The sequence below is a fragment of the Prenolepis imparis genome, unplaced genomic scaffold (genome assembly GCF_030444845.1).
Source record: "Prenolepis imparis isolate NDT839.2.m4 unplaced genomic scaffold, iyPreImpa1.0 SCAF_10, whole genome shotgun sequence".
Taxonomy (NCBI): domain Eukaryota; kingdom Metazoa; phylum Arthropoda; class Insecta; order Hymenoptera; family Formicidae; genus Prenolepis; species Prenolepis imparis.
In genome coordinates this window covers 14,641,489-14,653,101 of record NW_028141168.1, presented here as the reverse complement: position 1 = coordinate 14,653,101, position 11,613 = coordinate 14,641,489, and the positions used below count along the sequence as shown (strand labels likewise).

General features: G+C 41.1%; 1 protein-coding gene across 5 annotated transcripts; it reads right to left on the bottom strand.

The window, feature by feature from the left end:
- Nucleotides 1-1,858: 1,858 nt before the first annotated feature.
- Twdlt (TweedleT) lies at nt 1,859-11,613 on the bottom strand. Of its 5 annotated transcripts, XM_083048243.1 has the most exons (6): nt 11,462-11,597; nt 9,122-9,321; nt 4,188-4,306; nt 2,668-3,261; nt 2,478-2,541; nt 1,859-2,438 (listed from the first exon to the last, which is right to left on the bottom strand). In XM_083048243.1, the coding sequence occupies exons 2-6, from the start codon at nt 9,153-9,155 to the stop codon at nt 2,317-2,319; spliced, it is 933 nt and encodes a 310-aa protein (XP_082904369.1). In that variant the 5' UTR covers nt 9,156-9,321; nt 11,462-11,597; the 3' UTR covers nt 1,859-2,316. The 5 variants fall into 5 exon arrangements, with proteins under 5 accessions (XP_082904369.1, XP_082904366.1, XP_082904365.1 ...); XM_083048240.1 differs by having other exon boundaries at nt 1,859-2,541; nt 11,480-11,613; XM_083048239.1 differs by having other exon boundaries at nt 1,859-2,541.

The following is an 11,613-nucleotide window of genomic DNA, read 5'->3' as shown; positions in this document are numbered from 1 at the left end:
GAAGCAAAAGGAAATTAAAAAAAAAAAAAACAAACAAACAGACGCGAGATTCCCGTGAAAGTTGCCCCCTGGCTACTACCTGAATGCCGTCACATTCGGCCTCTCTCTCCGATCTTTCCGATCCCTCTTAATTCATCCCACCCCCTCCCCCACCTCCCTCCGCTTTCATATCGTTCCACCTGTTTTTTTCCATGTTTTTTTCTCCGCGAATCTCTTTCCATTTTCCTATTTATAGGTTTTTTTAGTCATAGATGTATCTTAACATATTAATATTTCTTTTTTTTTTTTTAATTAAAAAAAAAATTATTTTGCATGCGAGCCATTTTTTCTACCATTTCAAAGTTCGAAAATTATGTTGAAAGCCGCTTTAATTTATGAGACAGTTGAAGAGTGTAATTCTTCTTTGGACATTTCGTTCCGTTTCGGAAACCCGACTCAACCCGGAAAGACGAAAGCAAGCGCCTAGAATTCAAACCGAACGTAGGACACTTGATTTATTTGCCGTGCCGTACCATGAATCCGAAGCGATTTGAATCGTTGTTCTGTATTTCCCATCGTTGTCACATATGGAGAAAGAGAAAGAGAGAGAACGCAGACAAATGCGGAACGCTTCCCTTTCTTCCTTTTCATTCGTTTTCTCGTTCTCTCTCTCCCGTTAAACTCTCCGTGTCAATGAGCGGAGGAGACTCGCGCGCTTTCGCTCGTCGTCATCGTCTCATCTTTTCCCCCAGGCGATTTCAAGTAGCAAACAGCTGTTCCGTACGTGTGTACGGCTTTTCATTACGCTAGGTAAAATATAGCCGACGCACTTTTTTCTCTCTCTCCTCTCGAGATTAATGCAAATGCGTTGTGCGTATATGACGAAAGTAAGTCATCAAATATGGAGAACATATGTTCCTCTCTCTTTTTAACTCGAAAGCGATTGAGCGATCATTTTAAATCCGCAACACGCACAAGACATCGGCTCTTCAATCATTAAAATTGTCTCCCTGTCTTCGCATTCGGAGCAAATTTCGCGCTTGTCCTACACACGCGCGAACAAGGGAAATCCACGTGTACCATTTCGTGGACGTTTCATCGAATCATCGTCAACCAGCTCATGAAGATCCAGAAGTCTTCGACGCGTCAGACAAGTCAGAAAGAGAAAGAGAAAAGAGAGAGGATCAAGAGAAACGACTGGACGAAATCCGACTACGAACGTCTCTTGATTAGCGGTTGTTTAGGAGCAGTGAAAGTTTCTCCTCGCGAGAGATGCGCTACCTTTTCGGAAAGAGATAAAGGCAGACGGTTTCCTCCCTCCATCTCTCTGCGACTTCTCTTCTCTCTCTTTCTCGCAATGAGAATCGACGAGAATTGTTGCCATTGTCGCGCAACACTTGGCGCGTTCTCATACGGAAACGCTCTGAGAAAGGAAGATACCGCGGGAATTAACCCCGTGACACTTGTTTGCCCGACGAAGAAGCTCGGCTGCTCGTAATAGACAAGTGTATAGGGAGCTGGTTTTTATCCCTGCTGTACATAAAAACATATCGTCCAACAATCATGTAAAATAATAATGTTATTTTAAGACTATCGGGATCGATTAATCGCGCTATCGATCGACGTGAGATTGAGATCCGTAAAAATGGCGGTCGAATTGCAGTAAGAGAAAGAGCGCGCGCGATCAGGGTTCTTTATTTTTTTCAATCTTATCGTTTGCACGAATATATCCGTAAAATATCGAAAAATCGACGAAAATTCCACGAATCTAAAACGATAGACCGTGTTTCAGATTTTTCGAGATAATCGGAATTCTGTCGGAATCATCCGGCTATATACAATCGAATCGGAAGGGTGTACAATGAGTTTAGAACGTAGGTTTTATGTAAAAATACATAAAAAAAGCTTTATTTCGCCACCGTTTTCTTGCAAAAAATAAGTATAAAAAAACATCTCTCCCTCGCTCTAGTCGTCGTAATCATCATCATCATCATTATCGTCGTTATCATCATCATCATCGTGGTAGTCGTCGTTGTGATCATCGATATCATCATTGTCATCATCATTACCATCATCATCATCATCATCATCACTATCATCGTCGTCGTCGTCATCGTATTCAACATCGTCATCATCATCGCCGTCTTCATCATCGTTGTCGTCTTTTTCTCTCGGCGATCGCGCGATATACAACACAGCGATACGTCAATACGGCAAGTATCATCGTCGCTGATCGTGTTGGAGGTATGTGTTGAGCGGTGTGTGCGTGTGTGTTGGTGAATGATGGAGGAGAAGAAGGACGGAGGGGCCGCGACTTTTGGGATAGCGGTGAATTGACTAGTATGGCCCGGACCCGCCGGGTGGCCCGTAATTCGTGCTGGGTCCGCTCGGTCCGGTGCCGCCGATTCCACCGCCGATTCCGCCGCCGATTCCGCCTCCGTGACCGCCGCCGATTCCGCCTCCGTGACCGCCGCCGATTCCGCCGCCGCCGATTCCGCCGCCGCCGATTCCGCCGCCACCGATTCCGCCGCCGCCGATTCCGCCGCCACCGGTGATTTCCTTCTACAATGCGTAAGAGAGGGAAATTAAAAGGGGTGTAGGACACACAGTTTATCATTTAAGGTTTGCTTCATTCTCTGTTCAAACATATGTTATGTTCCAGGATAAGCTAATTTCCATCCTCCTTACCTGCGTCTTGTACTTGATGAAGTAGACTTCCGGTTTGCTGGGCTGAGTGGGCGCGATGGTGGGCAGATTGATCTCGGGTGCCTCCTCGGGTTTCTTCACCAGGACGTAGATGAGTGTCTTCTGCTCATCCTGCTGCGGTAGAGCCGGGATCACAGGCGCGGTCGGGGTCGGCGGAGTGGGCGCCTTGATGAAGATGATCTTGTAGTGCTTCTGCGGTGGAGCCAGCGGCGCGATCGGCCTGATCGGTCTGTCCTCGGGTGCCTCAGGGGGCGGCACGTGAACGTAGATGTGTTTCTGAATGAGCGAGCCGCCGCCTCCGCCGAATCCGCCGCCGAATCCACCGCCGAAATCGGCGCCGCCGAATCCACCGCCGCCGCCGCCGAATCCTCCACCGCCGCCGCCGAATGCTCCACCGCCGCTACCGCCACCGAATCCGCCTCCTAGACCGCCGAGTCCGCCGAGTCCAGTTCCGCCAAAACCACCACCACCACCGCCACCACCGCCACCACCGGGCGCATTGTAGCTATTGCTCGGTTGGCTGTAAGAGTATCCGGCTTCCGGCCGCGCCATCGCCGTCGCGGCGAGCGCCAGGATCTGCGAAAGAAAGACTTTGTTATTGGTATATCTTTTTGTTTTATCAAATTTATTATATTCTAAAATTTATATATATATTATATATTTATATTATTCCTTTTGCGTGAATATTTTCTATTTTTTCTCATGCACAATTCCTTATAATTAAATTGTTTGTTATATCGTGAAATTAAAGGATTCCAGTTATTGAATAGATAAAGCTGAGGAATTTATTAAGGTCTCTCATAAAGGTCTTAATATTTCTAAAAAAAATGATAAAGACATATTATTTATTCGATGCGTTAATGTAAGTTGTAGGAAAATGAAGCTATAAACACGTATCTGAGGCATTTTCGGAAAAAAGCGGCGGTGGATTCACGAGCACGGAGGATGCATCCTTTTCGTTTAGCCATCGGCCGCGTTCCACGTCATTAGCGTGTTACGTAAACCGGGGGAGAGAAACAGAGAGAAAATTTCGGTATTTAATTTTTTTTTGTTAATCTCGCGTGAACGGAAACTAGAGAAGTAGCACAATCACTGAACCGGTTCCCAGGTTGGTCACTATCACGGAGTACATTGACACCGCACACAATGTCCCCCGTGCACCCTCCCCACCCTTTTACTTTCTCCCGCGCGTCCTCTCCCGCCTCCCGCCTCCCGGGGATGGAACCCCCGATCACGATCTCGATCTCGTACGAATTTTGTATCTCTTCGTTCCTCTCACATTCACGATTTTCTCTCAGCCTCTCCGAGAAATCTCGCATAATTTTGTTCACGTTGCAGGTTCCCGTATCCGCAAAGAAAGAAAAATAGAGAGGGGAAATCTGATTAAACGGCGAAAGGAAGAAGAAGAAGAAGAAGAGATAACAAGAGGAAGGAGGAAGAGGGACCAATGTGGAAGGAGGAACGTGAAATCGGAGAAACGAGAAATTCGTCCCGCTACTCACCACGAATGCCCTCATGGTTGCTGCCTTTCCTTGATTTGAGGACTGATGCTCGGCGGATGTCTTGAAGCCCCCTTTTATACGGGCCAGCCTGGGCCCCACTCGATGTCTCGACCCATCACCTATGAGATGCGACGGAGCTATTGCAAATCGCTCTCTCTCTCCCTCTTTCTTTTCTCCGGCTCTTGCTTCTTGCTTGTGAGAAGACGGACCCGCGTGCGCATCTCTCACACAAATTTGTCTGTGTACTTTCGTTGAAATTCAGCCATTCGATCCGGATAGATCGATTATTATGACGCGCGCGCGGATCCATCACGTATAGCGTTGATTTCGATGACAAATGAGCGTGAAAAATGCGCGACCTCCTCATAAACCATCTTATTACTGGTAATCATAAGATCTTTGTATCTAGTTGCGCCTCTCTTTTTATACGCGATATATCTTAACGACTGACTTCGAGTCTTTCAACAGACTATATTGATCTGAGATATTTCTATTAATTCTGATGATTGCACGACACTCTTGTACGCAAATTTTCATACATAAAGTACGAGTGTCTTGTACGATATAAATGCGTACCGTAATTGTCATCAGAAAATTATATACACGCCTTTAAAATTTAAATATTGCATACATAAAAGTCAAAGAGATTTTATCGAGTGTCAGAGATTTTTATAAAGTCGCGAACGACGAATTCTGATGAGATTTCGCGCGGTCACTATAAAACTTTTACGCAAGAAACGTCAAAATACTTCGCAGGTGTACTTAAAGATGAATTATATGCACAATATGTTAAATAGTGCGGTTTACCATTTTGGTCCATAAAAGAGTCCGTTTCTCGCAATATATCCTCGGAAATATATACAGTCCATATATTCGCCGCCCACGAAAGCATCGCTTTCTTCGATTTCAAATTCTCGCAGTTAGATGAATATTGAATTATCAATCGATCGGAAATATATTATTAAATAAAAATATCTCAAGGTTTTTCATCATACGAATGTGACTTTATATGATTTTCACGTGACATAGAATCGTAAACGATGACGATAATACGATATTACTGCAAATGTCAGTTTACGCAACTCCATGCGTGGGACAAAATTGAAATTGTTATGAAACAATTAAAAATTTTATTATAGCCGTGCGTGTTATTACGCGCACCTTAAAAGCGTCGGCGTTTCGATGCGTCTTATAGAAAGTGCACTTGGTACGTTTAACAGCTGCTCCACGAATGCTCGTCTGGATTAATTTCGTTCGATTATGTTATACATATATGTATAATGAAAAATTTATATATAATTTTAATTTATATCCCGCGACAAAATGGAACAATTTTTTATTGCAATCTCAATTCGCGAAAGATTTAAAAACGAGAAAAGGGTTATTGAAAAATTTATTTTCTCCTCACATTGTAAAATTTATAAAAAAATTTACAAAGCTATTATAAATTTCTTTTTATATAGAATATCTGACGAGCATCGAGAATCAAAACTTCAAATGAGACTTTCATCACGCGTTAGAGATCTACGTAAACGTTTACCTCATTTTTTTTTTAAACCGAGACACCTCGCAATTGACCAAGTATTTAATTCGCGGTAACCGAATTGTTTTCCGCCACTCGAGGCCGAAACAATGGAATTGGTTACTTCCGCGATCACTCGGAGGCTGGGAAGCGAGCAGGAAGAGGAAAGTTAAAAATTTCGGTTGCCGCGTTCCTCGGGGAAGTGCTTTGCATACGAGAAAGAAAAAAATAATAGATAACACGGAAGAGGGGGAAGGAAAAAAAAGAGATCGAGTTGAATCCTACGTTTTTTCATTTTCTCATCGAAATATCGCCATCGCGAATGAAAAAAAAAAAAGGGAACGACTCTCGTTTCGCAACGATAAGTAGATCATCAAGCAGAACGAATTCTCCGTTTTCGGGCGCCGACGAAAAGTCTTACAATTAGCCTTGCTAGATGATAGTAATAGGTATCCTCTCACGCACGTTCGAGGTCCCCCCGGCCTACACGTGCGTCTAGATACGGTAGATGTGAGGAGAGGCTGTATATATAGTTTCAGATAGAACGATTCAAGAATGACATAATAAATGATGCAAGTCCCCGTGCAGGTTCTAGGTAGCTTCGGGTTTCTAGTTCAACGGCGATATGTGAGTCAAACGGAAATGGAGTAAAAACAAAATAATTGAATAAGTTCAATGTTTTATTCAGATGTTCCGAACTAATTTATTTTGCTCGTAAACTTTGTAAATTAATTAATAATATATATATGAATTAAATTTGTTAGCCTGCGAATCATGTAGACACAGAGTCTTTAGCTTCAAATAAATATAGAGAAAAGATACAAAAATATGTGTGTATTGATATAAGAAGTTAGATAATTAAAAAGAAAAGATGTCAACTCAAGATAAAAACCGAGGAAGGAGAGATTCTAAGCGAACACTACCGTTAGCGAATCTCTATCCTTAGAATAAAATTTCCATATATATATAATCGCAATGATAGATCGCGTTAAAAACAAATGTTTCTTCCGTCTAATAGATATTTCAACGGATCTCTAGTGTTATTCGACTTGTCGGCGACGCGTCGCTGAATTATCGTCAACCTTTGGTTGCGAAACCGAAAGTCTTCCTTCCCAGAAGAAGCCGGCTTCTTCGTGAGAGAAAGAAAAAGAGAGAGAGAAAGGGACCTCGAAATCCATTTGACCCAAATATTCGACGTATGCGCGTGCGAAGATGCGTCCTTTCTTTCTTTCGTTCTTTTTTTCCCGATCCAGGAAGAATTGAAGAACTTTCCCAACGAAGAGAGGAAACAGCGGATTGCATCTTTTTCTCCCTTCGTCCCCACCTCTCTCTCTCTCTTTCTCTTTCTCTCCACTGCGTGAGAGCAGATGCAGTGGATCTAGATCTTTATTGATCGGCGATGGTCATCGAGGCCGAGGACAAATACGCGAGAGGGAAAGAGAAAGAGGGAGAATCGCAAACTCCATCCACGCATCCGTGTGAATTAAAGAAGAGGAATCATAAATTGTAAAGCGCAGCGAGCATTCGTGGAAGATTTATCGCGTTAATTTATTTTACGATACTTTTTTTATTATTCCAGCAACTAGCCGGAAGAAAGTTTCTCGCGACACGTCAGAAACGTTGTTATTTAATTCAAAATGTTGATAAATTATAGAATTTAGATAAATTATATTCTTGCTTTCTTCTCGTTACCGAATTAAAATATTCCATCAGCTTATTCGTGCGCTGCGCAAACGTATATATTTTTCACTCCTTAATCAAGCTAATCTCCTCTCAAGAGCGCCGATTAAAGAAGCTGACGAAGGAGAAAAGATGAAGAAGAAATAAGTAGATCGCGCTTCGGCTTCGTGAGAAAAATTCCCGCGAAATGGAGAAAGAAAAAAGCGTGTATGGAAAAAACTATTATCGGAATGGAACTCTACGTCGTCGTAAAAGCTAGCGTAGCGTGAAACGTAATTTGCATCACGTGCAAATTAAACTCCCCGACGACGACGACGACATCACGTTCCTTGCGAATATCGTGCATCACGGTGCGCTTCTTTTTTCCGCGACCGTAATTACGTAACGTGCAGACGTAACTTTTGCGCACTGCCTTTACGACATTACAACGTGTTCTTGTGTTAGAATATAATATATAACGATAATGGTAGGATATTTTCATAAATTCCACGTGGTTTTCCCGCGAGGCAAAACGAGCGCTAAGCTTCTTCGGGATAGTGAAATCCTTATACAAGATCCGCGCGGATAAGGATTAACGTGGCTTAGAAAATGCGTTTCCAGTCTCGGTGAAAAAAAAAATTGTTACGTGCGTAACAAATCTGCCGCGAATTATTAACATGACGTAATATACGATATCATGGGAAAATCGATAATTTCCCTATCGAAACGGAGAATTTTTCCACGTCTAAAATGAAAAAAGAAAGAGAGAGAGAGAGAGTAGACGAAAGATATAAATTAATATTGCGCCATATTTATTCGCGAGACGCGCGTAATCGAGCGACCGTAAGAAACTCGTTAGAGCTCGAAGGTAAGACACGAAATAGGACAGAACTCGATCTCGCGGACTCGATGCAAGACAGTGTATCTTCGTTCCAGTGTTCATGTAATAGAGCATATCGATCAACATATAGGGGGGCAACGGCGAGGGTCGGAACGGTCGAGGGTACGAGGCCGTTAATATATGTAGATCTGCACGCGAAATATATAATTTCGCGTGTTGCGCGAGATACAGACTCTTGAGATGGGTTTGGATAGCGTGACACTCGGCAAATGAATTATTATGTTACGAATGAACCGTTTCTCGCACGAGGGAAACGTCATTTGTGACGAAATCTCAGCGTAAATGTGTTCTGCAGTCTTCTTACGTCGAAAGGATCTTTTAACGAAATCCTCCAGGCGTAAAAAATTGGACCACATATATATGAATAAAGATATATATATAATTAAATTTTTAAATTTTTATATATAAATTAAATTTAAAAATTCAAAGTATAATTTACTTCAATCTCATATAATCTAAATTTTTTCTATTTTATTATTATAATAACTTAATTAAATATTTTTCATAATTTACTATACTTTTTATATCTTTAAATAAATAACTTTATCGTTTAATTTTACTTTAATCATCAATATTTCATCGAATCGATGAAATAAGATGTATCTTTGATGAATGAAAAAAATCAGACTAGAAATTGAGATGTAAATGTATGAATGTATGTATTCTCGAGTTTTAAATTATTTTTCATTGAAACGCTTTCCGAAAGAACAGAGTTTCTCTCTCTCTCTCTTTCTCTTCTATTCAGCGACCGAGGATCTTCCTTTCTACCTTCGAGCGCTTCGCGGGACGTCCGATCGAATCGTGCGGGGCCGACGAAGCATAGCAAAGATTACGATTTGCCCATTCACTTACGGGAGACCTTACGCAGTTTAATTACGTGCTTCATTCGCTCTTACTCGATCTACACGAACGCTTAGTAAGAGCGTCGCATCGAGGACACGGAGGTTCCTCGTTCGTTGTAGCCGACTGTCTGCTCCTCTCCCGACTCTCATCCTCGCTCGTCGCTCATCCTCAGCCTTTAGAAATTCATTTGGGGACCCCGGGGCACAATCCTGCGAATTATCATGCGAATATCTCAATTTAAATGTGATTTTTTTCATTCGTCAAAGATACATCTTATTTCATTGATTTGACGATAGAAAGAAATTAAAAGATAAATTAAGATAGAGAAAGTTATTTATCTAAAGATATAAAGTAGTAAATTATGAAAAATATTTAATTAAATTATTATAATAATAAAATAGAAAAAAATTAGATTATATGAGATTGAAATAAATTATAATTTGAATTATATTAAAAGATACGATATGTGACATATAGACACACGTGTATGTAATTTTGTGTAAGACTAAACGATGATCAGCGATATCGATATGACGCGATTAGGAGAAGATTTGACGTGACGTGAAGGAATCTTCTCCTTTCACACGATCTTATCTTTCTTCTCGATCTGGCGTAATATTTTTCGTGCGGACAATCATCTTATAATTGCAATGCCACGAAGAGAGGCGCCACAACATAGGTAAACCACCGAGAGTGCCAAGCTATCCCTATCTAACACTTTCTCTCCTTTCCAATACTATTAGCTCTGTAAAACGCTATAAACACCATGTCGAATCGTTCATTTCTATTGCCAGTGTTAAATAGCGTCACCTTAAAATTCACGTGAATTTTTGGCTAAATTAAAAAGTCGAATCTTTTCGAGTCTCCGAAAAATCGTGCGAAAAATTTCACATTTGTCGCATCGCGCGTATAAAAAAATTGTATTAGCGAATTATATATATATATTTTAATAATTTTGTTCACTAAGGATCTGTGTTATTATATATCTCTCCGTTCGCTCAACTTTTGCTCGTCAGCGAAACGGAAACACCTTGATCCCGCCTGCTGGGAACCTCGCGACTACCTGGGATGCTCGTCCGTGTTACTCTCGATTAATCGGTGCAATCATCGCGTAATTCTCGCGTCTGCTGATGTAATCTGGACGCGATTCGTCCCTTAATGGGTGAAGTAATTGGCGCGCGAAGCCGAGTTTTTCGCGATATCCATCATCATCGTACTCATCGAAGTACTTTCGAATAAGGCGCGATAGTTTTATATCCCTCTTGCTACCCGGTTTTTATAATAAATGGAGAAAAATGTTACATCTTGCGTATACTTTTAAACAAAAGTAAATCTAGATGACGTTAAATACGCTATACAGAGAGACTTAAGAGTATTGTTTTACTTAAAAAAAATATATATATATTATATACATATATAATATATTTTAAAGTAAAATTTATCGAGAAGGTTAATATACATATAAAATATCATCTCTTCTCTCTATCGCGAGATTGTATTATTAGACTTGTATCGATTCCAAACTCGAATAATAAGACTGAAATTATTCTACAAATATAATATTGATTTATTTAACGCGTATGACGCAATTTTCGCTTATTCATCCGAATCCATTTGAAAGCCATGCTTATCAATCTCGGAGAGACGATCGTATACGAGGATATCATGAGAAACGGCGTGTTGTATAATAATGCAACGTCGATCCTGGCAGATGGATATAAACCATAGACCGAAGCGGTAACGAGGTATTATATACTTTCTAGGAAGTATCCAAGGCGGAAGGGGTACGCGGGGTCAACGGGGTCAGGAAAATCGATATGTGCAAGAAGCTGCTTCGCGAGAATCTGCATCTTCGTCCGCATCCGATTTCTTCCGCTTTAACAATTATCTAATTCATCATCCGGTAAATTATACCTTTGTTTAAGTATCTCAATTTTCTTTTGATGTAAAACATTTTTCTCTTCGATGCTATAATATTATACTGACTGCTAATATCTAGTAGCATCATATACTTGAATAATTTGTTGAATAATTTCTAAAAAAATTTTCAGAGAGAAATACACGCTCACACGAAATATATGTATCTCTAAAATGGAACGTGAACTAATGTAAAAATAAAAAAAAATCTAATCTGCTGTGAAAAACACAACGTATCGTTCGATGTTCGATCGAAGGGAAATCACTAGTAAGAGCCAGTAAATATACCCCCCGAGAGGCAGGGGAGAAACGCGTCAACAAGGTAGACGAGTAATGAAAAGATGTAGGAGCGCGACCAAGCATCATCGGTACTAAGATAGATAGATAAATAGGAATGCTTCTATATAGTCGAAGAAAGTTAAGAATTTTCACCTCCTAGAGAAAGCATACCGCATGACGCATGTAGATATTACGCCACGTAGAATGGATTCCCCATCGTCACGACGGCCTTCGATCCGCGTGATTGTCGTTGTTGACAACCACGACACGATAGGCTTCTTTCACTGGGTCGTCTCCCCCGTCTC